General features: G+C 46.4%; 1 protein-coding gene across 2 annotated transcripts in view; it reads right to left on the bottom strand.

Annotated features, from left to right (window-relative positions):
• Window positions 1–298: 298 nt before the first annotated feature.
• Window positions 299–26,375, bottom strand: part of KCNE2 (potassium voltage-gated channel subfamily E regulatory subunit 2) — a 171,419-nt gene continuing 145,342 nt past the window's right edge. For both annotated transcript variants that reach the window (XM_059064481.2, XM_067035043.1), the window contains one exon: window positions 299–1,015. In XM_059064481.2, coding sequence (XP_058920464.1) covers window positions 632–1,003 — 372 coding nt within the window. In that variant the 5' untranslated portion in view covers window positions 1,004–1,015 and the 3' untranslated portion in view covers window positions 299–631. The remainder of the gene's footprint in view (window positions 1,016–26,375) is intronic.

Below are 26,375 nucleotides of genomic sequence, written 5' to 3'. Positions count from 1 at the left end.
AGATTCTATTTCTCTGGTGTGGACTCTTTGCCCTTGTGAAACGTTTGTTCTGTCTTCAGACTTCCAAATAAGCTCAATGCTAGGGAAACAGTACACATAAAGGAACCCCGTGGTTCTATTCATTCATCGCTTCAGACTCTACATTCATGAAGTAATAAATAAATGCTCCTCCATCAATCCAGTGAGCAAGTGACAGATTTTTGAACCTCAGCTTCTGGGTAATACACCTGGGTTATTTATAAACTGATTTAGTCACAAACAAAATGTTTCATGAGGAAGAAGATTCAGTGATTTGTTAATCTCTCCTTTCTATCTCCACTGCCACTGCCCAGGCATGTTACTTCAAATTTGGCTTTATTTTCACTATTGACATTGATCAAAATGACATTGACATTACACGGAAAGGAAAATAGGTCTTCAGCATAAATTACTGCTCCAGTGAGCAAGCATAAATCACTGAGATTGAAATGTCCCCTGTCTTAGTTGACCAGCCACCTGATGTCCATGAAAATTCTCAACAGAGAGCAAGGAACTTCATGTCTTCTAAGCGTGGCAACTTGGATTGGCTCCATGACACTGGTGTCTCTTCATATTTGCATATCAGACGATGGCTGTATGCCTCTCTCGCTAATCAAGGAGACATTTTGAGCCCTGCTGCACCCATGTTCTCGTGGATGGTGGCCCTTGATTCTCCTAGGTTCAAAATTTGACTCTTGTACTTCTCTTGCCAATCCTCCACAATGTACTGGTGGTACGGGTCATTGGAGTGTTCCTGTCTCTTGGATTTCACTGTGCTCACCAGGATGGCTACAATGATGAAAGAGAACATTCCAATCATAACCATAAGGTACAAGATGACGTAGTAGAAGTTCTCAGCATCGACTTTGGCTTGCAGGACCTCTTGCTCAGCTGTTGTGTTCCTGCGCCAATTGTCCATATAAGTAACAAAAATCCTTTTGAAGACATATTCCAGTGTCTGTGTCAGATTGGATGGAGTAGGCATATTTCCCTCCTGCTGCAATTTAAAGAATAAAATATATGAACAAGCTTAAGAAAATGAACTCTTTCTGCATTTGGCTACCTTAAGGGATGGAGCGAGGGTCACGCAAGGGGGGGAAGTAATATTATTTCTTCTTTACCTGGCTGCTGACTGTGTGAGTGCATATTTTGTTATTCTTTAAATCTTGCTATGCACTTGATGCATTGTTTGCACTCATGCTATCTTACAATAAAAGTTTAATGGAGTATATAAAACTATATGTATTATGATCCCAATTTACATATATGAATAAAAATACATGCAGACGAAAATGGAAAAAAGACTCGATAAATAGTTCAAAGTGTTAATAGTGGATGGTATGCTCACAGATTTTTTTTCTTCCTTATATTTTTCTTCCGTTCAAAATTTTCATCAATAAGCTTGCATTCATTCCTTTGTTTCTAAATAGGCCGATCACCTCACAAGGGCGAGCACAATGCCTTGTTCATAACAGATACTCAGCAGACATCAGCTGAATGAAGCAATGACTGATGTATGTTCTGTGTTTTCAGAGACTTACGGGTCAGAAGCTTGCAAGGGGCACTGACAGACTTTGCAATCTGCTCCATCTCCTATGTCTAGGCAGTGCTTTTTGCAAGTATACCAGAGAGATGAGTATGTGCATCCGTATTTGAAAGAAGTACTTTAGGTAAGTGATAACAAAGGAACAACCTGAGAGATGACGGATATTTCTCCACTCCCGCTCTCTTCTCCATCCTCACTTTCACTGCTCAGCCACCAGCGTCTCTCACCTGGCTGATACAGTGCAATGCAATGCAACCCACCCCCAAACTACCTCCCCACGGTCACATCTGCCCCCCTCTGCCCTGCTCTTTGTAAGAGGGAAATGGGAGCACATCATTCCCCTGTTTTTCAAATGATGCAGTACCTTCCTGTTCACAAAACAAAATCCTCATTCTTTAACGGGGTTCCCTGGCCTGGCCCGGCTGGCCCCTGACCACCTCCCCAGTTACTCTCCGCTCGTGCCAGCTGGTCTTCCTGGCCCGCCTTCCTCCACAGCCGTAAACCTTCTCCTGCTGCAGGACATTTGCACATTCTGTTCCCTCAACCTGGAATACTTTCCCCCTTCTCTTCCCTCTGCTACCTCCTCATCCTTTGGGGCCCAGCTTAACTGTCACTTCTGAGAAAACTCCCCCAACCCCTCTCTCAAACCCCACCCCCGTCATCACTTTTCTCCAATAGCATCTTATGACTTTTCTTCAAAGCACTCTTCCCAGTCTGCGGTGCTTCTGTGTATATGTCGCTGTGTGTGTGTGTGTGTGTGTGTGTGTGTGTGTGTGTGTGTGTGTGTGTGTGTGTGATGATTGGCTTAAGGTCTCACCTTTCCCACTCAACCATGATGTCTGTGAGGGCAGGGCTCACATCGCCTCTGTCCACCTTGGTTGAGTGAATGTTGTCACTAAACCAACTAAACTGGCACACAGCAGGCACGCAATGGATGGCTGACGAGTAAATGAACGTGCCGGGAACACGCCGGCGTCGGAAGTGCCGCGATGACGAGTACGAGAGTTCTGCCTGTGGAAGCTCCGTGCGGTGGGAGAGATGCAAACAAACGACCATGCGAGGTGCAGAGAGTTGCCACGGGTGTGAACGGAGTGGGTTGACAAGAAACTTAACGAATAGGTAAGATTTCCCCAAAGTACTCACCAAGCATAGTTTCCAAGCAATGTGACAGAGGCACGCTTTCTCCCCCTTAGAATAACACAGTTCACTGTGAAAGAGTATAGCTTTAATCCGAGTCAAGACTTCACCACTGGCTCCTTAACCCTTGAAGAGCCCAGGTCTACTCATCTGGGGGGAGCTCACACTTGTTTCATCCATCCCCCCCACCTTCCCGTGCTCTGTAGGGCTCACCTTACAAACGTGACCGGGCAGGATCACCTCACCTCCCGGTTCTCTCACCCTCTGTTTCTGCCAACCCTTCTCCACAGCCTCATCCAATAAAGAAAACTGTGATTTTCCCAGCTTATATATCCCCCTGCTGCACCCTCTGGAGAGAATTCAGTTTCCCTCTGTGAAGCCAAATTGAAGAATGGGTAGAACATAGAGACGACTAAAAAACCAAAAACCAAACAAACAGAAAACAAACAAGAATCCCAGAGGAGCTAAGTGTACAAAAGCAAAGACTGGTGGGCGACGAGGGAAGTTTGGTCTGGTGGAAGACCCCCAGCGACTGTGCACTAAGAGACAACTGAGAAGGGGAAGAAGGGGACCTCTGCAGGCCGGAGAATTGGGTCCCCTTCGTGTTCTTCCTGCCGAGATGGGAAATAGTCTACTTATTTCTGCTCATTGGACAGCGGTTCTCTGAAGCAAGGCCAGCATGCACGGCGCTACACGAGGCCGCCTTGGAGCTGGGTTCCCCCAGAGAGGAGGGGGCATTGCGAGCTCCTCTGTGCTCTGAGCTCCTCTGCCGGCCCGCCTCCCGTGCATCTCCTTCGAGGCTGTGCCGCTGTGCTTGGAATTCCAGTGGCGCCCCTGAGTGGAGGGAGTAAAGTCCCCGTGTGACAGGGGAAGGACAGCTCACCACCAAGGTCACGCTCACCACCAACGTCATTCCGCGAATGCTTTCATCAAAGCGACTCTAGCTTTTCACCACCTGTGAAAACTCTGGACCGGGGCCTGTTCCTTCAGGGCTCTGAGAGACCACAGCGGACACAGGAGAGGCATGTTCTGAGCCTTAGCAAGACCATCCAGGACAGGGCGCCTCAAGGGAAGCCCCAGCTTTCCACGCTGGAATGTGGATGGGCACTTTAAGTATTGAGGGGAAGGGGCAGTGGGGCCGAGGGAGAGAGGAGAGAGCACTGATCTTCTCCAGGACTTTCCCCGGCTTCCCCTTCTCCCTCCCACCCTCCCTATCCCACCCCTCTAGGTGGTCACAGACCACCGAGCTGATCTCCCTGTGCTATGTGGCTGCTTCCCACTAGCTCTCTGTTTTACATTTGGTAGTGTATATATGTCCATGTCACTCTCTCACTTCGTCCCAGCTTACCCTTCCCCCTCCCCGTGTCGTCAAGTCCATTCTCTACGTCTGCGTCTTTATTCCTGTCCTGCCCCTAGTTTCTTCAGAGCCATTTTTTTTTTTTAGATTCCATATATATGTGTTAGCATACAGTATTTGTTTTTCTCTTTCTGACTTCCTTCACTCTGTATGACAGACTCTAGGTCCATCCACCTCACTACAGATAACTCAGTTTCATTTCTTTTTATGGCTGAGTAATATTCCATTGTATATATGTGCCACATCTTCTTTATCCATCACACTCACACATTTTAAAAAGGTGGTTTGCCCTTATAGTTTCAGAAACCTGGGTCGGCAGTCTCCCTGTCCACAAGCTTTTCCCCGACCTCCCAATATGGGCTGCAGATCCCTTTTCTGTGTCACTCCTGCAAACTGTCACGTTTGTTTGCTTGCTTGGTCTCAATTTTCCCATTTATTGTGTGCTGTTCATGGGATGCTCAAAACCACTCTGAAATGTAAGCAAGTACCTCCATTTTACAAACGAGGAAACTGATGTTTAGAGAGAAAGTCCTTTGATTCCAAATGACGTAAGCACTGAGCTGCTGGAGGGCAGAGATTGTTTTATTCACCTTCGAATCCCAGAACTGCACCGGGCTTGATGGACAGCAGACCTTCATTACAGGTTCGGTGAATGAATGAACGCTCCTCTCCTGGGTTCTACAGAATTCAACTGGAAACTACGATAGTGATTCTTAACTTATTTGTGGGGAGGGGAGGGTCCCTAGATTCCTTGAAAAACAAAATAAAACAATCTGACTTTATTTTTCCCCAGAAAATTGTACATATGCACATATGAAGCTCTACATTCACTTTCAGGGGACTCCTGGGGCCCCTAAAGCCCAATCAAAAATCTCTGCCACGAAATGTCTCTGAAGTGAAGGACTTCAGTGCTGAGATCCCCGGAGTCGGGTTTGTCTCCAGGTGTGGGCAAGGCAGCATTCACCGGCCTGTTAGAGCTAATACTACTGATTATCTGTTCAGCTCTTCTATGTAATATGGACAAAGGCCCACTGCTAAGCAGGTCAGGAGGTGCTTTCTGATACAACTTGATCACAGAGCTGAAAAGGGCCTATGGGGATTAACTGCCTAAGTGCTGACCCCTGACCAGGCTGGAAAAGTGGAGTCCAAGGAAGGGTCACTCTTCGGACACTGTTGCACGAGGCATGGCTGGGCAGCCCGTCGTCCGCAGGCAAAAATCAAATTACAGCGCGTGAAAGCTATTTCATTGATGGACATTCTGCTGAAACAAGCAGATTAACTTTGCTGCTGCCCAGAATAACTATTTAACTGATAGACGCTGACCACATTTGGTATAAATACTTATCCCTCCTCTAAGCAGAAAACCGTCATAGGCATTCACCCTTGGAATGTGAAGGCAACTATTATTTCTGTTCTGTTGAGCCATTTGAAGTTGCCCTTTACAGAGGTTAAAAATGGTCAAATATTGGCAATGTCCCGTATAGTTCAGACTAATACACGTGGTTCTACATTTTCGGGCATTTTTAATAGACGGTTCTTGCTCAGTCCAATAACAGGACGGGTCCCTGGAGATTCTTTGGGCTGGACTGCTCCTTTGGCAGGAGGAGTAACTACAGCCCAGCGAGCTTAAATCCCCCGTCCAAGGTCACCGTGCTAAGTCTAGAAACCCAAGTCACCCAGGCTGGCGCTCAGCCCCCACTCTGTCTTAGCAGAGGGGTCACGAAGTCCACTAACTCCCTGCTTCCATTGCCTGCGACTGGTCAGCTCACTGGGCAAAGGAAACGAGACCAAGACCAAGGCTTGAGCCCATGCACACCAGTTGATTGTGCCCTATCTTCAGGGCACATAATGACCCCCTAATTGCAGCTGTACCTGTCACAAATGTGCGTAATTCATGACAAGGACAATCTGACACCATGAAGAAAGTAACACGCACTCGATCCCCAAATCCAGAGTTCTTTTTTCTAGAGAGCTAGTGGGTCACTAGCATCCTCTGGACCTACAAAATGCGGCAGAGTCTTTCATTGTTATAACAGGAATAGAAACAGGTGATTATCTGCATTTACCATGAAACTCCCATTAAAAAACGCTCAAAATTTTCATCCAAAGGCGATTACTGAAGAAATGAGTAAGGAAAACCCTACGAAGAGAAGATGGAGGAGGAGGAGGAAAAGAAGGAGAAGAAGAAAGAGACAGAAAGTGTGCAAAAGAGGAAGGAGGGAAGGAAGGAGGGAGGGAGGGAGGGAGAGGGGGTGAGGGGGTGGGGAAGGGAAGGGAAGGGAGGAAAGGCCAGGTCTTGTACCAGGAAAATCATTCTTTTTATAATTTTCTGTAAAAAGAAAATAGCTTTGTTAGTTAATTCCTAAAACAATAAAGTATTTGCAATGGAAACTTGCCTGTGCGGTGCGCAGCAGTAGGGAATTCCTCGCTGCAGAGTCAGGCTGTCTCGAACCTTCTCGCTGGCGCCAGGAGCTCCAAGGATGCTGCATAAACCTGGCCTGTGGGCAGCTTCAGCTGGCAGCCAGCTGAGCCCTCGCTCACCGCAGTCTGCAATCCTAGGCTTTTATGAACCCAAATATTTAATCTAATCTTAGGAGGAAAGTTAAATACTGACCGGCAGTTGGGAATTAACCTTGGTGGCAGTGGCGTGTGCCTGCGTGGAGTCTGGCATTGGGCACAAGTTCCCTCTTCAGGCCCAGTGATGTCAGCTCCAGCGGGGGCAGTGCCAGGGCACAGGGAGCCCAGGCTGCGACAAGTCTTAGCGGACAGCACCCTTCCCTGCAGACCTCGTGGGGAGGGAAAGCGTCCCAGACAGCGGACATGAATATGGCCGTCTCCGAGTGGTTGGTGTGGGCTGAGGAGAAGGCCAGTATGATTTGTGGCAAGCGCCCCTATTCTGACTACTTCCCGATGAGCCAAATTTCGTTTAATTGTCCTCTCTAGGACAATTTCCACATGACTTGTAACTACACGGTTGTCTGGTGAAACAGAAACTTGCCACGGAAAGGTGTTATATGGAGGAGATGGAAGCGAGTCTGCAAAGTATGCAAAGAGCTGACAAATTCTACTTAACGAAAAGATCCTTTTCTATCATAGTGGGAGTCCTTGGAATTGGTCAGAGTGGCACTTAATAAAAGCTGACACCTACTGAGTACTTACCGTGTGCCAGGTGCTTCTCAAACGCTTTTATTGTATCAGCATCATGTGATCATAGCCCCACCCAGTGTAGAAGGTACTATGAACCTTACAGCTGAGGAATGCGGGCACAGAGAGCTCAAGAGGTCAGAATGACATAGAAGTAGAGCCAGGATTTGTGTCCGGTTCCTGAATGGCAGCTGCAAAAGTTACACACCGCCAAAGTCACTTGAAGGTCACGGGGCTGGCCAGTACTCTGTAATGTACCTGTGTAAAGGAAGGCTAACTTTGCTTCATTTTGGATTTTTCTCATTAAATAATGCTCTGAACAGTATGGTTTGCAGTACACTCGGTGGGAAGAGGAAGATGGCTGAGATTTAAAACTACCTACAAAGTATAGTATGGTCCAGTTGGACTGAAAGTGCCTCCGTAGAAACAGAAGCAGGAGGTTCAAATGGCTCCCTGGGAAATTCAACCGAGGTGACTGTGCCCCCTGCTGGTGAAACAAGGAACAGAGACCAATCTCACTCCTAAGGCAGCCCTGGCCGTTTCACGGCACATCTTGAATTCTCCTAAGAGCAAATGTAAGAAGCATCAAAAGAGTGTGCAAGTCTACACTTTGGTAATTAGGGCAGGACTGGAAGGCGATATATCTTGGAGGCTAAGAGCTTGGCTTTGGAGGCTGACAAACCAGGTGAGCAAATTACATAGCGTTCCTGATCTGTGGATTCTTCATCTGTGAGATAGAGAGAAGAGTTTCTACCTCATTGAGTTGTCATAAAAATTAGATGAGAAAAAGGACATAAAGCACTTAGTACAGACCTGGCACATAGTAAGAGAGTAAGTGCCCTACACATACTAGCATTTGTTATTATTTTTAAGAGAAATACACAAGGGGACATGACAGTGAGAAGCAGAGCTTGACCAGCCTTATTAAGGAAAAGAGCTTCCTAGCACCTGGTGAAGAGTAGCTCCTTAATGGTTAATTTTTACATAGCTCTTCCAGAAGCCTGATATACAATTCATATGACTGCAATCAGGTGGAGACCTGACAAAATGGTTTCAGAAGCAGAGTGTAAATGTGACCCAAGTATCTGTTACAGGCTGGAGGAGAAAGAAGAAAGGGGACGGAGCTGTCTCCTGTTTCCCCCATGGGCATCAGCCCTCTTGACCTCTGCAGAAGTTTCTCGATAGACTCACTCTGCATTGTCCCCAACAGCAAAATGCTATCTGCCCAGAAAGCGAGGCGTGTAAAAGCAAATGTACTCTTCCAAAACTAAATTGCAACCCACATCTTTACATACATCTTCACTTACCTCTGCCTACACACGGCATGTTTTTAAACTCTAGTGAGTTGAGTCTGCCTTTGGATTTAAATGGAATGTTATTCAGTCTGATATCCAGCACTTACAAAACCCAAAATTCCTTCGAAAGAGAAGAGCCTGGAAGACTTTATTTAGAATCAGGTCTGCCTTTCAAGTCACCTGCATTGTTCTTCGAGCATCTCTGTGGATACAAACCAAGGGTTAACGACCCTCCTTAAGTAGAACGTAACTCTGGTAACAGATAATGGTGAAGGTAGAGGGTTGGTAACTGTTTTTGGAGAGTCTCAGATCACTTAGTGCCTCTGCCTCAATACTGCTAGGAGAGATATCCTGCACAGACTCTGTCTGTTGCCCTCCTGGGATGGAAGGTTACTCTACATCCACATCCTCTTCCCGCCTCGCAGTGCAGCTCCATCACAATTTAGGGTTAAATCCAACCTCGGAGTTTGCATTTCTATGATGATAGAAACATTGTTCTTTGATGACCCACGTAGTGGGCTGTAACTACATCTTTCCCACACAAATTTTTGTTTTTCTTGGAGCTGATAATTATTTCTTTTCTTTTCTCGCTGTCCTTGAACCCCTTCCTATGGCCCTCAATGGCTCAGCATCATTTGTCAGCAGGGAAATGAACTTACAACCACAGTGAGATGCCCCACATGCCTTCTAGAATGGCTAAATTTTAAAAAGACTGACGACACCAAGTGTCGGTGAGGATGTGGAGTAACTGGAACTTTCATCGTCGCTGGCGGGAATGTAAAATGGTACTACCACTTGGAAACAGTTTGGCAGTTTCCTAGTAAGTTACTGTAAGGCCCCCAACAATCCCACTTCTAGGTATTCACCCAAGAAATATGAAAAAAGTATATCCACACGAAGACTTACGCATCAATGTTTGTAGGAGTTTTATTTGTAATAGCTAAAAACTGGGAATAACCCACTCAACAGACAAACGGGTAAATAAATTGTGGTATACCTAGACAATGGAATATTGCTCAAAAATAAAAAGGGACAAACTAATGATTCATGCAACCACATGGGTGAATCTGAAAAACATTATCTGAGCAAAACATGTCAGACAGAAAAGAGGTTTTACTGTGTAAGTTCATTTCTAGAAATTCCAGAAAGGGCAAAAGTAATCTACAGTGATAGAAAGTAGACCAGTTGTTTCCTGGAGCCAGGCGAGGGGAAGGTTGAACGCAAAGGATGGAGAGAGAACTTTGGGGGGTGACTGAATTGTTCTGTATCTTGATGGTGGTCTTGGTTACTTGGGTGAATGCATTTGTCAAAACTCATTGAACTGTACTCTTGAAATGGGTACATGTAATTTGATGTAAACTATACCACAATAAAGTTGATATCTTAAAAATCCATATTTATAAATTTATACCTCCAGCCCAATTCTCTCCTCTAAACTTCAGTCTCAAATGTCCAAATGCTCACTGAACGTTTCCACTTACATGTTTAACTGTCATCTCAGCTTCAAAGGTCCAGACAGAATGCTTAACCCTCCCACCACATGCGCTCCTCCCACCATCACAGTAAAGGGCTCCCCACCATCCTCTCAGTTCCCTAAGTCACAAACCTAAGAATTAGCTTCGATTCCTTGCTTTTCCTAACCTCCCACATCCAGTCCATTAACAGATATTGTTGATTGACTCCCATCAAGAAAAGCCTCTCCGGGACTTCCCTGGTGACACAGTGGTTAAGAATCTGCCTACCGGGCTTCCCTGGAGGCTCAGTGGTTGAGAGTCCGCCTGCTGATGCAGGGGACACGGGTTCGTGCCCCGGTCCGGGAAGATCCCACGTGCCGAGGAGCAGCTGGGCCCGTGAGCCATGGCTGCTGACCCTGCACGTCCGGAGACTGTGCTCCGCAACGGGAGAGGCCACAATAGTGAGAGGCCCGCGTACCGCAAAAAAAAAAAAAAAAAAAAAAAAAAAAGAATCTGCCTACCAATGCAGGGGACATGGGTTCGATCCCTGGTCTGGGAAGATCCCACATGCCGCAGAGCAACTAAGCCCGTGCGCCACAACTACTGAGCCTGCGCTCTAGAGCCCGCAAGTCACAACTACTGAGCCCGCGGGTCACAACTACTGAGGCCCACATGCCTAGAGCCCATGCTCCACAACAGGAGAAGCCACTGCAATGAGAAGCCACTGCAATGAGAAGCCCGCGCATCGCAACGAAGAGTAGCCCCCGCTCGCCACAACTAGAGAAAGCCCGCGCACAGCAACGAAGACCCAATGCAGCCATAAATAAAGATTAAAAAAAAAAGAAAAGAAAAGCCTCTCCAAATCTTGATCATGGATGTGTGAGTCTGCCCTCTGGGTGATATTGAACCAGCCAGCACTGTAGCAACCCCTCTCCACCTCTTTGGAGACTGCGTCTGGGCTTCTGTGTTGTAAACTAGTGTGATGGCCAATTGCAAAGTTACAATCCGTCTCATGAGCCCATCAGACACCCTTTCTCAGAAACTTGCCCTTTTCTGTTGTACATTTTTGATTGTTGCCCTAAGCTTCATTCTTCCTGTTTCTGCACAGACAGACCTTTTGAACATGTCCCTTTGTCTGGCAAGCAATAGATTCAGCTCCATTTCTTACTGCTTTGGCGCTTTTGGTGATGGTGAGTGGTTTGCTGACACTTTAAAACACATCCCAACTCAGTCTACTTTGAACCACCCGCCTCCTGGCTGGACTGTGTCATGGCTTGCTCTCTGCCTTCAGCCTTCCACTTTCTCTCCTCATTCATCCACTTCTAAGAGCGACCAGCATGACCTTTTAGAAACATAAATCGGAACATGCTATTGCCCTGCTTAAAACTCTCCAATGATTTCCCATCACCTTCAGAATAAAATCCAGACTCCTCAGTGCAGCCCAGAAGGCCACAGAGGACCTCTGGTTCCCTCTCTAATCTCATCTTCGCCTCAAAGCCTGATCCTGTTTCCCCGCTCTTCTTGCTTCTGCCTTAGCATCTGTATTAGTTTCCCATTGTTGCTGCAATAAACTATCACAGACTTAATGGCTTAAAACAACATAAACTTATTATCTTAAAGTTCTGGAGGTCAGAAGTCCAAAATGGGTCTCACTGGGCTAAAATCAAGGTGTCAGCAGGGCTGATTCCTTCTGGAGACTCCGGCAGGGGAAACCTGTTTCCTTGTCTTTTCCAGCTTCTAGAGGCTGCCCCCATTCCTTGGCTCATGGCCCGTTTCTCATATGACTCCAACTTCTGCTTTCATCATCACATTTCTTATCACTGACTCTGACCTTCTTGCCTTTCTCTTAAAAGGACTTTTGTGACTGCACTTGACCTTCCCAGATCAACCAGAATAATCTCACCCCGAGGCTTTTCATTTAATCAGAACTGCAAAGTCTCTTTCACATGTAAGTTAACTTAATTCACAGGTTCCAAAGGTTAGGAGGTGGACATCTTCGAAGGGCCATCATTCAGCCTGCCCCAGCATCTTTGCATCAGCTGTTGCCTCTGCCTGGAACGATATTCCTGCAGATCTTAGCACAGATTACGTCTTCTTCACTTCAAATGATATCTTCCCAGACAAGTTTTTTTGCTACCCACCCAATCTGTAACACTGATGCCCACCACCCTACATGATGGCATCTTTGAATTCTGAAGTTATCCTGTGTTATTGCTTTTTTTTTTTTTCTGTCTCTAACTAGAACTTGAGTTCCATGACAGCCGGAACCTTGTCTGTATTGCTCATCCTGAGTCTGGTTGAGCAACAGTTCTCAGTGCCTTCCAGATTCATGGGAAAAGGTAACAATTCTAGATTTCACCTCCGATGAAATCAAAACCCACCTGTTTACAAGGTATCAAGGGTATTCTTCCAGTCAAAAATAAACTCTTGGAAAAAAAAAAACCACCTCTTCACCATTTCAGAAACTTATCAACAGTACTTGAAGTTTCCAGATGGAGCGCATAAAATAGGAGGTTCTCGTTGATGGTCTTGGCGTGAGCATGATGGTTTTGTGAAAAGCTGAAGCTGGCTGTGCTGCAAAACACTGTAAGTTCCATGCAGCTGCACAATAAGCTTTCGATTTCTCTGCCCGGCTGCAGAATATCGGAAGAGATGACAATGGTTCTGGAGTGGATGATGCTATTTGAGAAACTACTGGAATTTTCGTCTTCTCTGAGCCACAAACAAACTTGACCATTTCCAACAAAGAAGTCTTCACCAAGGACTCTGCAAACATGTAGAGGTTCTTTGGTCTAGCAACAAGAGAAGCAACCCTGTAGGGTGCTTTGGAGATGCTGCTTTACTGAGAGAGCAAACCAAGTTCTGTTAAAGTTTATCCTCTTCATGTGGAGTCTTGACCTAAGGTGCTCTCCGAGCTTTGCTTCTGGGGATGAGAATCTTGCCACCAAGAAGCTGCAAGCCTAATTTGGAATGTAAAGCCAGAGGACGCCTCAACTTCATGGTGTTCTGTTTTCCTTGACCTCACTCAATGTGAGCGAGGCCCAAGTGCACCAAGGCCTAATGGCCGGGTACTGTCTTTAATTTCTGTGAGCAGAAAACGAGGGCTGCACAAAGCTCACCCCATGGTCTCGGGGAGCATTTCTTCCCCTGGGCGTTAATCTGGAGTGCATGATACCTTACTGTGATACCAGGGTTATTTTGCAAAGATGATTTTCAGAGAGGAAGAGAATCAACACAAAGAGAAAAGAATCCTCAGCATGTGGGCCACAGGTGTGTGGGGACTGAAAGGTGGATGGAAAGGTGAGAAGGGAGAGCCTTGGGGGCTTCTTCTCCCTTAGAAGGAATGGGAGGCCCGTGGACCCTTGTAGGGAAAAGCCGATCAACCCAGACCAGGGAAGAGAGAAGGGGATCTCACCAGCAAACTTTGTCTGCTTTCCAGTTTTGCCAGGAATGAGACCTGTCTTTTGGTCTCTGCTTAGAACCCAGCTTCCTGTTGACACATCCAGTGAAACTCATTCCAGATGTATCCTTGACCACATCTCTCCTTGTTCCTGAGCCCTTTGTTCAGGAAGATTGTTGAGTGGGTTTTCTTTGGAACTTTTGTGTCTGATTCAAAGACAGAAGCCTGGGATGGAGAGTGTCCAGCTCAGGAAGAGTCCCCGCGGCACCCCCGCCCAACCCCACCCCGGCCCTACCACTGCGGACTCCCAGCCCGTCTACCCTCTTGATGCACTCAGGTCAGACCTCAAGGGAGGACCAAACCCAAGCACCTGCTCCCTTAAGAAATCATTTCTAAGAATTCCATCTCCTTGAACATTTAGAACAAGTCCTTGCCTTGTCTGGGAGAAAACTGTCTCCAGGACTCTCCTGGATTCCAAAGTGTGGTAGCTTTAAGAATTTGCTTCACTTCACACCTGTCAGGGTGGCTATTATTTTAACAAAACAAAACCAAGACAACAAGTGCTGGGGATGATGTGGAGAAATTAGAACCTTGCACACTGTTGGTGGGAAAGCAAAATGGCAATGTCGCTATGGACAACGGTATGGAGGTCCTCAAAAAATTAAAACTAGAACTACCATGTAATCTAGTAATCCCAGTCCTGGGTATTTATCCAAAAGAACTGAAATCAGGATCTTGAAGAGGTGTCCCCACTCCCATGTTCATTGCAGCACTATTCACAAGAGCCAAGATGTGCAAACAACTTATGTGGATGAATGGATGAAGAATATGTGGTATAAACATATAATGGAATATTATACAGCCTTTTAAAAGAATGAAATTCTGTGATACACGGCAGCACAAATGCACCTTGAGGACATTATGCTGAAGGGAATAAACCAGTCACAGAAAGACAAATACTACATGCTTCCACTTACATGAGACACCTGAAATAGTCAAATTCATAGAATCAAAAAGTGGAATGGTGGTTGTAGGGGGCTGGGAGGAGTGGAAATGGGTTACTAATCACCAGGCATAAACTTTCAGTTAAGCAAGATGAATAAGCCCTAGAGAGCTGCTGCACAATACTGCACCTAGGGTCAACAATGATGTACTGTACCCTTTGTTAAAGGGGTAGATCTCATGTTAAGTATTCTTACGACAATAAAATAAAACTAACAACAAAATAATTTGCTTTCAGTTAGTGACCTCAAGGAGACAGCACAGCTTTATGAGTATCCCGAAAAGGGATGGCCCAGAGGAACCCGCTGTCCACCTCTGGAGAATGCCCTGAAGACCACTTTCTAGCTCATGGTCTTCCAAGCCTGACTAGGCGGGGTGTTTTTAATAGGTTCTCCTCGGCTCAGACCAGAGAAAGAAAATCTAAACCAGAGGCTGGGGTGCTCAGAACGGCCACACTGTGTCCCCACAGTGCTGTCAACTGCTCACAAAGCAGCCCGGTCCAGCCGCGGTCAGTTCTGGGCATAAGGTAGAGCCTTGCCACGCTCTGGCTGGTGGACTCTCCTCCCTGCCTGATCTAACTGCCAATAGCCCTTAACAAGGTTTGGGCTTATTTATTTTTAAAATTTTTATGTTAGAGTGTGATGAATACAACCATTCTATACATTTCTTTTTAAGTTATTTCTAGTATGAAATCATTATAGACTCAGAGGAAGTTGCAAAAATGTTGAGTCCCATGTACCCTTCACCCAGCTTCCCCCAATGATGACATCTTACATAACTATATATAATTAAGTATCAAAATCAGGGAATCCACACCAATACAGTGCTGTTAACTAGACCACAGACCTTATTCTGATTTCACCGTTTTTACCTACATTCGTGTGTGTGTGTGTGTGTATAGTTTGGTGCAATTTCCTCTAATGTATAGATTCATGGAATTACCATCACGATCAAGGTACAGAACTGCCCCCTCACCTCTAAAAAACTCCCTCGTACTCCACTTTACACTTGTACCCCTTTCTCCTACTGTCTACCCTCTGGTCTCACTCTCTATAAACCTGTCATTTTGAGAATGTTCTAAAAATAGGATTATACTGTAAATAACCTTTTGAGACTGGCTTTTTTTCCACTCTGCATAATGCCCATGAGATCCATCCAAGTTGCTCTGTATATCAATCGCTATTTTCTTTTTATTTCTGAGAAGTGTTATAGGGATATTTAACCTTTCACCTGGTGAAGGACATTTGAATTGTTTTCAGGTTTTTGCTATTGTGAACAGAGCTACTGTGAACATTCTCACATAGGTTTGGGTGTGAACATAAGTTTTCATTTCTCTGGGATAAATGTTCGAGAGTGCAGTTGCTGGGTCATATGGTAGATGCTTGTTTAGTTTTGTAAGAAACTGCTGGGCTTCCCTGGTGGCGCAGTGGTTGAGAATCCGCCTGCCGATGCAGGAGACACGGGTTCGTGCCCTGGTCCGGGAAGATCCCACATGCCGCGGAGCAACTAAGCCCGTGAGCCATGGCCGCTAGGCCTGCGCGTCCGGAGCCTGTGCTCCGCAACGGGAGAGGCCACAACAGTGAGAGGCCCGCATACCAAAAAAAAAAAAAAAAAAGAAACTGCTGAATTAGTTTCCAGAGTTGTTGTCCATTCCAGCCAGGAATGAGTAAAAATTCCAGTTGCTCCATATCCTCACCAGCAAAGCTTTGTGTTTTGTATCCATGGTTATGAACCCTGGGTAGAACGTTAGGACCATATGGGTCCTTAAGGATTTTCTAGTCCAGCACGTTGATTCTACACAAGGAGGAACCAAGACGCTGAGAAGGGACGTCATCTCCCCTTCCTCCAATTCTTCTCTTATTATTACCATCTTCCCTGTTTGCCCCGTTGACAATCTCAGGCAGAGCTGTCTCATGTTTCTGATGTCTCTGCAAACTTGTCAAAGGTAGAGCAGGACCTAAGATCTGTGTTCAAACCTCGGGGAAAAGTCTTGCCCGGGAAATTCAACCTCGGCTTTGCTGCCGTTGAGGAAACCAGGCTCCAGCTGCACTTGCGGATTCTCGCACGGCTCTAATGCACCGCTGCATTAACCTCGCTCAGGAAATTACTAACATCACCGAAGTTCAAATACGGTCTGAAGTCCCGGCCCACAGTAAGCTTTCCCAGGTTCACCCTGTCCCCCGCCCAACAATAATGTTAACAGCCATTGTCACTAGCTCAGCTACTCCCATTTATTGAGCACCTGTTGTGTGCCAGGAAATGTACAAGGCACTTCCGGTCTTTACCCCAACCTGCAAGCCCCGTCTGACACCTGACAGATGAGAAAAAAATGGCTACCAGAGGTCATAATCTTGGACGCAAAAGTTTTAGAATGAAAGAACCAGGTCTGGGTCATTCTGTTGCAAAACTGCTTACAGTACAAAAATTCATGAAATGTTTTTGGTGATCTAAATGGCCTTTCCTGTCACTTTTCCGAGCGTAAATGAACAATGGGCCTCGCTCTTATTTATGTAGCTGACACCAGGTGGCGCCAAAGCTGAACTTTTTTCATTGCGTGGACCAGCTGGACTTTTCCCAGAAGCCCTCCGCTGATTCTCATATCCTGTGCTTCCCACTCAACTATAGTATTTCTAGCACATTAAGCTCTTTATTAAAAGAGCAGACATCCTTGCTTTCTTAAAAATCAAATCACTAAAAATGAACATCCACACATCTTTCTAAAAGGGTTACACTTTACAGCAGAAAGTGAAGAAATACAGCATCTAGGTAGAAGACAGAACGTTCACGCTAAACATTAATTGTTTTAAATTGCTGCTTATTTTAACTACAACTTTTCCTTATATGAATGCTCCTGAGACATAGGTAACTGTTGCAGACACGTACAGCATTTTGAGTGATTAAAAGCCATGATTTCTCTGCAGTTTTCTGTGGAGATGAAATTAAAACCTATCTGTAGCTTTGTTTACTGTGGAGCTTGTTTGAGAATATTTTAAGAACTGAAGCTCTCTTGTTTTGCTTGTCAATGCCCAATTCCTCCTAACCTACTAATTTCCCTGTTTCTTTCTATGTGGATAAATTACTTTCTGCTTCTTTGTTCTCCTAAAACATGAAAGGAGAAATACAACTGCTACATATATGCTGCATTTCCCAACGACCTCCCATTTTTCCCAGTTCAGATATTTCCTCTCCAGGAGCTCTTCTTCTTCCTAGTTCTCTTTTCTTTGAAGTTTTGAGTAGGGTGACCAATTTGTGCTGGTTTGCCTGGGAATTCTTTTCCATCCTGCCTCCTGGGGACCCTCTGAGCTCCAGCCTGAAAGGGACAGTTTGGGACTCTAGCTGTAAGTTTTAGTAAAAGTTAACTTGCAATGAAATTAAGATTAGGATTCAATTCCAACCACTGTAGCAGGCTTCGGTCTCAGTCACAGACCTATTACTCATTCACTCATTCATTCAGCAAACGTGTGTGTGTTAAATAAACCTCAACTCCCTTTGCCATACTAAATCCATCTACATGACTCTTTTTTAAAATAGATATTCTCATATGTTGTTTGTGAGGGTGCAAAGTGGCACAGCCCTTTTTTTTTAAAAAAAATGTATTTATTTATTTATTTTATTTTTGGCTGCGTTGGGTCTTCGTTGCTGTGCACGGGCTTTCTCTACTTGCGGCGAGTGGGGGCTACTCTTCGTTGCGGTGCGCGGGCTTCTCATTGAGGTGGCTTCTCTTGTTGTGGAGCGCGGGCTCTAGGCGCACAGGCTCCAGTAGTTGTGGCACATGAGCTCAGTAGTTGTGGCATGCAGGCTCAGTAGTTGTGGCACACAGGCTTAGTTGCTCCGAGGCTCGTGGGATCTTCCCGGACCAGGGCTCGAACCCATGTCCCCTGACTTGGCAGGCAGATTCTTAACACTGCGCCACCAGGGAAGCCCCATCTACGTGACTCTTAATGTTCCCACCTTTCACTGAAGTTTTCTGTTGCCGATGGTCGGTGTTAGACATCTTCCAAGGTCCACAGTGAGGAATACAGCATCTAATCCAGATAGATGCTTCATTAATGACTGTTAAATGAAGGAAAAGAATGAATGCCTCTCTTCCCCTGGAGGCTACCAGTTCTCTGTGGCTCCAAGCACACCTTCATTCTAGAACGTTAGCAGCCCCCGCTTGAAACCGAAGAAAGCTCTTAGGTGGGAGTAGCAAAGGGGATGTCGTGACGTGACACGGGGTCTTGGCCCTGATAGAGACAGCAGTGTCCAGCATTTTTTTAGAACCTGCCTCAAACTTCAGAATTCCTTGTTACCCTTCCGAGAATAAAATCTCCCCAAATGTGTTTTTTTCATGAGGTTTATATGTATATTTGTGAGAAGCCAGTATTTACAAGGGACTCATAACTCAGGAGCAGCCTTAATTCCCCACCAGACCTCAACATTTCAGAAGAGGAGGTAGTGGTTGCAGGAGTGGGAGACAGGAATTTGCCTGAGAGATTGCCCACTGTTCCCAAATAAGTTCTGTCTCTCTTTCCCAGCCAGACTCTCTATAAAAGGGAAAACTGCACAACAGCAGCAGGAAAGGAGCACGTCCTGGCAACTTTCTGTGAAACACGTACACCATGCTGTTTACAAATTCCTGCAGCCAGCCCCGGAGTCCAAATGTAGACAACTGTGTTTATGTAGCTAAAATAGACGCTTATACCGTGTGATTAAGGTGGCTACTGGGAGTTGGGTCTCGGTCGGGAGACATTTACTGCAGCTGAGACCAGAAGGCAGCACAGGGCACAGGATCCCCTGGGACCCTGGGCAGGTATGAGGTTTTTAAAGATGACTTTTCTGGTCTAGAAATCTCCCAGGGTCAGCACGTCCAAAATGCAAGGGAGAAGTCATAACCTGGGATCCTTGGTTTCCTGTCCATCACAGAGGATGGAGCTCTTCATCCAAGAGGGACCAGCCCAGCACTGCCCCTCCCAGCCAGCTCCTTTCTCAACACTGTGTTTGGAATGAAGTCCCCCTCCTGCACCAACAAGAGAAGACTTGTTCCAACATATGGTTCCAATCAGCCACCCACCGCCTGGGTCAGTCGGGAGGCTCGAATGTTCTAGGGTAAGGAGACAGCCCAATTTAACATTCCCTCCGAAGCCTGCTCTCAAAGTCACCATGGCCTTCCTACCTCAGGACCCCTGGTCGCAGGACTGGACTGGCTTCCTCCACAAGACTCATTCAAGTCTCATTTCCTCTCCAGACGTCCTCCAACCCCTCCCCACCTGGAAGAAGTCATGGCTCCCTCCTCTGGGTGATGAGGTCACCCACCTCCAGGTCCATCCACCCCACTCATAGGTGAGCTCCTTGGAATCAGGGTCTGTATCTCATCATCTTTACACCAGCCTTGGCCCTGGCATAGTCTCCAACACAGGCAGCCACGTTGGTCAATGGCTTATCTTGCTGAGTCAGGGAAAGACAACATCCAGGGGCTATAGGACGAGAGCAGGGCCAGTGGCGCTGTGAATTCTGCTGCAATTCACCCCATCGACTCCCTGTGTCCTGAAGAAGGAGGCCCCGTTCTCATGGCCCACAAGGCCGGGCATGGCTGCCCTGCTTCTCGCTGCAGCTCACCTCGCTCAGGACTACCACTGTTCTCCTTCGTGCTCCAGCCTCTGTAGACTTCAGCTGTTGGAAGGAGCCATGGGCTTTGGGGGCCTTTGCACACAGTTTCCTCTCCTGAGACCTGCTGTCCCACCACCCAGGTCCACTCTCTGCTTCACCCAACTCGCTGTTCAGCTGTCCACCTAAGTGCCGAGGAAGTTAGGGACCATTTCCCGACGGCACCTCCCCATGGTCTAGGTTATGTCTCCTTCTTATAGGTTTGCACCACCGGGTACCATGCTGGGTACTGCCAAAGCATCACCTACTGAGAGTCAGAGCGGGGTTTTATCCCTGTGCATCCCCCCAGCACCGGCCACGTGGTACTCGGTCCTGTAATTACTTTTGCTTACTCTCTGCTTTCCCACTTCACTCCCGGAGAGCAGGAAATCCACCTCCCTCTCTACTGTCATCCAGATGCCCGGCCCAGTTTTCTGGTTTGCTAGGAACAAATGAACAAATGAGCTGATGACTGGATAAACTAATGAATCAACCAAAGCAGGCCTGAAGGAACTTAGGAGAGCCTTGAAGCAGCCAGAATTGAGGTCACCATGAGGCGAGACCAAGCTGGAACTTGCCCATGGCCCACCATGAAAGGTGCTTCTGGGGAACAAAGGGTAGCTGTTCTCTGCCCAAATTAACAGGATCTCATAAGGCAATGGGTCAGAGGAGAAAAGGCAACAGAAAGCCCCCAGAGTTATAACCTGAACGTCGTTTTCTCTTTCCCTTTGGAAAAAATAAACACAAGTGTTCTTCACTGAGTTCTGAAGGGGGAGTGGGTGGCCATGCCATGGAGCAGGAGGATGAAAAGTTCTTGACCGTCAACATCTCTGGTCTCAGAGGCAGACTCAAGGAGAAGGAGGCCCCTCTGAAGTCACACTTGGATGCCAGACTCCCGGCGCAAGGGAGGGCGCCGCAGCTTCCAGGACTAGCTCGAGCACACACGGAGCATTCACAGCCCTGTGGCCACAGCCCCTCCCACCCGTGCTGTGCACCCCAGCAGCAAACAGAACCCTCTGTCTCAGTTCCCAAGTCAGGCTTGCGCAGAATTAACTGTAATAATTGGCAGGTGAGCCGCTGGCTTCTGGGTTTCAATTCAGCAGGGGTTCATGGAAAAAAAACACCACCCAAACCTGGATGTTCTGCCGTAGCCAGTATTTAGCTTGGGCTCTGAGAAGTTTCAGCTTTCCATGACGAGAAACAAACCATGAGGCTGTAGCTGCCCTGGGCAAACATAGAGCTCCAGAACGGCCTTGGAGAAAGAGGCCCTTGCTGGCCCCCGATCAGCTTGCTCCTTGGGGAAAGAGGAGGAAATAGCCCTTGACTGCTGCTCTTCTCAGGGGCTCAGATAATGGAGAAGAAAGGAACCTTTCTGGGAATTTGGTTCCTTGGATGGAAGGGAGTGAGCATCACCTCCAAAGATTTTTCCACAGCATGAATGCCTTGGTAACCTTCTACAGGAATACTTGTGATAATAGCGATGCTCATCTCAGCCCACAACTGAGCCACCATTTAACAACTGGACAGGAGCTGCAGGACACGAACCAGCCTCCACTACGATACTTCTGCTATTGTCCCACTGCAGACATCACTAATCAATAGTGGTTATCTTTCCTACTGAGCCTTAGACATGGACTCAGAATCCTTCTCAACATTTTACCCCAGGAAGCCACTAGAAATGAATAGGCGTTGGCATGAGAGCTGAAAAATCCTCGCTGCTTCTATTTTAGTAACTCAGAAGAGGCCAAAGTTACAATCGCACCAAAGTTTCTGCAAGGACAGGAATCCAGTCATGTCCAACGACAGGACTGTGGCTTTGATGCCAATTCCTGCCCAAACAGAGAAGCCTTATCACTGCTCTCCAGAGAGTGGCCTCTGGTGATGATCCTTGGTGAGGGGGACACTGCACAGGATTTCACTGGAGACCAAAGCACAGTGGCCCATGGCTGGGTCAGCCAATGCCAAGGGCACGTCTTTTTAGTCACTGCACCTGCACTTGAAGCTTGTCCTTCAACTGGAGATTTTGCTTCCAGTCTGTTGTGGCAGGACAGAGCAGCCGCCATCCTAAAGTGCTTTCTTGGAGACAACTGCCCCAATCCTCAGGGATTCCCGCCATATGTTTCTCCCTCACTCTTTCTCAACAGGCCTGTTTGCCCCCCTTTTCATAGGAAACTAAAGTGTAGCGCTGGCGTGAGACAACTCTGGCCCTCAGGGTTAGGAAACATTAAAGAAGTGGCTTCCCTTGGGGTCAGGCCCACATTCTTCCCAGAGCAGAAGGTCTTTCGTTCAGGATCCAGGCAACACCAACTATTCCTTCCTGGGTGATGATCCTTGGGCTTCGGGACGTGTCTTCTTCTAGATTCCTTCCTCCATCCCTGTTGTTCACTACATTAGAGACCAAAGCCTGAAGCAGTTACAGTGGTGCCCCCGCCTTCTCAGCCCAAGGTCAGAGAGGAGCTTCCTCTGCCCTCGCAAGTTGGATGCTGTGTCCTGAGCGCTGACCTACTGCTTTAAGAAGGAGGGAGACCCCGGCAGCCCCTCCCTCTCTCTCACCTTGCTGTATGGCGGGAGGGCTAACTGCTTGGGATCTCGGGTGGCCACTTCAGCTCTCTAAATCTGCTTCCTCACCTGCAAAATAGGACTAATGATACCACCTCCTAGGGTTGCTCTGAGGACAAAATGAGATCGTCTATGTATCGATAAAATGCCCAGTGTGGAGTCAGCACCCAGGGGATACAGGCTATTATCAGTATGGGGTAGATATTTCAGCTATAATACCACTCCTATGGATTTTTAAAAATTGTGCTAAAATACACATAACATAAAATATACTATTTTGAAGTGTATAATTCAGTGGCATTAAGCATCTCTACAATGTTGTGCAACAATCACCATGATCTAGTCCCAGAACTTTTTCAGCACCCCGAATGGGAACCCTGTACCCAATAAATGGTCCCTCTCTATTCCTCCCTCCCTGGAAACCAAGTTCTGTGTCTCTAGATTTGCCTACTCTGATTATTTAACTAAATAGAATCATACAATATGTGGTCTTTTGTGTCTGGTTTCTTCACTTAGCATAATCTTTTCAAGGTTCATTCATGTTTCAACATATATTAGTATTTCATTCTTTTCATGGCTAAATAGTATTCCATTGTGTGGATATACTATATTTGGTTAATCTCCTCATCTGTTGATTGACATTCTTTCGACATTTGGGCTGTTGTGTATGAACATTTGTGAGCAAGTTTTTGTTTGAACACCTGTTTTCAGTTTGGGGGTTTATATACCTAGGAGTGGAATTGTTGGGTGGTATGTAATTCTATATTTAACTTATTGAGAAATTATCTATTTTCCACAGTGGCCGCACCATTTTACATTTCAATCAGCAATGTATGAAGGTTCTAATTTTTCCACATCCTCACCAACGCTTATCATTTACCCCTTTTTAAAAAATCTTGGGTCTTCCCTAGTGGCACAATGGTTGAGAGTCCGCCTGCCAATGCAGGGGATACGGGTTCATGCCCCGGTCCGGGAAGATCCCACACGCCGCGGAGCAGCTGGGCCCGTGAGCCATGGCCGCTGAACCTGCGCGTCCAGAGCCTGTGCTCCGCAATGGGAGAGGCCACAACAGTGAGAGGCCCGTGTACAGCAAAAAAAAAAAAAAAAAAAAATCTTGGCCATCCTAGTGAGTTTGAAATGGTATCTCATTGTGGTTTTGATTTGCATTTCCCTAATGACTAATCACATTGAGCAACTTTTCATGTGCTTCTTGGTCATTTATATCTCTTCTTTGGAGAAATGTCTATTCAAGTCCTTTACTTATTTTTAAATCAGGTTGTTTGTCTTTTTGTGGTTTCTCCTATGAATTTTAGGTCATTTTCTAACCAACGGGGTTAGGAAAGAGAATCAAAAGACTTGAAAATATATGCGTGTGCTTGTGCACATGTATCCAAATTCCCTGTACAACCTGAATGTGCAGGGAATAAAACGAGTTCCTTTACTTTGTCTATGGTCTGTCTTCCTTTTGGGTCTTTACTGCTAGCTAATAGGGAAAAGATTAATTTTTAATCTAATCTGCTTTATAATTTAGATGCTCAAATTTAAACAGTCCTTTCATTTATGCTCTGTCTTTCTAGGAAGAAACAAAACAAACTCAAATTCCAAATCTCTGAGATTTCTCTTCCCTGGTCCCAAGGTAGCCACGGCCTCTCAGAGTATGGGGTGGTGATGGTTTGGAAACCTTAAGGCAGAGGGGACATCTCAGCACACTTGGTGTGGTGACTTCTGCTTCCACTGGACTCCTGGGCCATGTCCCTTTTCTGCTAGTTGAGCCTTACCCTGCTGGAAATGGTGGCCAAAGGCTGGGGCCATGTGGTCAGTCTTCAAGTCTCGGCCCCACCAAAAGCCACCTGCTTCTGGAAACTTGGTCTCCCCTTTGAGGTCTGGCTGTGACTCCCCCGTTCTACCCTAGCCAGATCATTGACCTCTCCCTAGTCTCGCTTTCACCACCTTCACCTAACCCGAAGACAGCTCAGGAAAGCTAAAGCCTCGGGACCTTCCTGCCAAAGCACTCCACATCAGGGTGTCTGCACAGATGAACTGCCCCCAGGGCAGCTGCAGCATCCTCCCAGAGCAGCAGAGACGGGGCAGGTGGCGCAACAGCATCCCGGTGCCTCAGACGAGGGTGAATTCAGGAGGTGGCGGATAAGCCAGTCCTTGAGGGACAGGGGAAGTGTCTCGGGGTGGGAACTCTGCCATCTGATTGTCCTTCACGCCTCACAGCACCTGACAACATGCTAGATGAGGAGACGGTACTCAAGCCATCGATTGCTTGGGGTGCCTGTGAGAGATAAAAGCCCTGGGAGCTTGAAGGACACAGCTCAGTGGCTGTTTCTCTTTGAATCAGAGGAACATGGCCACCACAAGCCCATCTCTACCACTGACCATGAACTCCCTTAACTTACTGCTCACAAAATGACAAGGGCCTAACCCCTCCAGCCAGTCCTGCAGGTCAGAATAAGGTATATTCCCTTCCTCCTTGGAGCTAATTCTCCCACCTGGGCTCTTCCCATCCCTTCATCTTCTTTAAGATCTAGACCTTGATCCCAGGAGCTCAAAGAGAGGATGGCCTGCTCAGATACAGAGAATTGGTTGAGCAATTGGCTTATTGCTGGCTCCTATGAGCAGAAACTGCTGAACCTTCCCTTGTTTTGCTATTGCTTGACAGATGCTCTTGTCCTGATCCACCTGCCAGTGGGCTACAAAATCAGGAGCATTTCAGAGTCTCTGTGATGAGGTATAGGAAGACCAAGACTTTAGCCCCAAAGGCCCCCATTTGAGGAAGACTGATGAAAGAGCTTGAATGAACAAGTAATGAGGATGCTCAGAGAATATGATTAGAGTCTGAGAAATGGACTTCCTGGAACTAGAAGAAAACTATTCTTTATTTTAAAACTTGGGAAATAAACTGAAAAGAGGATGATTGAGTAGTGAATTAGAGGTCTAGAAGATCAAGGGAAAGAAATAGCTTATGATATGAAAACACAAAGGGACGGAAACCAAGAGGGACCAGTAAGAGACTAAGAGGACCAAACAAGAGAGATGACATTCAAACAGTAGAAGTTTCAGAAGTTGGGATCGGGGGAGAGGACAGATGATGAAGGAGAAGTAATAGTTAAGTAACAGAAGAGATTTTCCATGATCTGACACAAGATTGAAGACTGTAGATTGAAAGGCCCAAGTTCCAGACAGGATTATTTTTTTCAAAGACACACACCTAGATATAACTTGGTGAAACCTTGGAATTCTAAGGATAAAGAAAATTGTTTACCAAGATGAAAGAGAATGAGAGGAATGAAGGGAGAGACCACGTTTTCTTGCTATATCTTTGCATCGTTTCACTAATAAAAATGAGTACTCGTTATTTGAAAATTGACAAAGAAAAATATTTTAATGCCTTCTCATGATTCTCATTTGTCTATAGACCCTCTTAACCCAGCATCTAAAGACATGCATGGCTCTGGATCCAATTCCCAATTATTTTAATTTTTTTGGTTTTTCTCCTCATACTTGGGCCCTGGCCAGCCTGGGCTCCTTCAGACCACCAAGTACTTCTTGTGCCTTTACTTTGAGCCTGGAACTGTACTTGACTGTGAAATGCAGTGATGAGTAGGTATGAGTCCTACACTCAAGTAGCAGAAGTCAGGAGTGAGCTGAGTTTATTCCTTGGGTTGAGCCTCTGGGCCTTTGTACTTTGCTGATTCTAAGGGGAAGTGGTGAGACTGCAAAAGATCATGCACATTTCTTCCATCTGCCGACCTAGGGTCGCTGTTAAAAAAAAAAAAAACGTGACCTGACACTATAGCCCTGAGGTTTCCATGACAACCCTAGAAAGGCA

This window comes from Kogia breviceps, chromosome 5, assembly GCF_026419965.1.
Source record: "Kogia breviceps isolate mKogBre1 chromosome 5, mKogBre1 haplotype 1, whole genome shotgun sequence".
NCBI lineage: Eukaryota > Metazoa > Chordata > Mammalia > Artiodactyla > Physeteridae > Kogia > Kogia breviceps.
The sequence above is the reverse complement of the archived record's forward strand: the minus strand, read 5'-3'. Positions and strand labels throughout refer to the sequence as shown.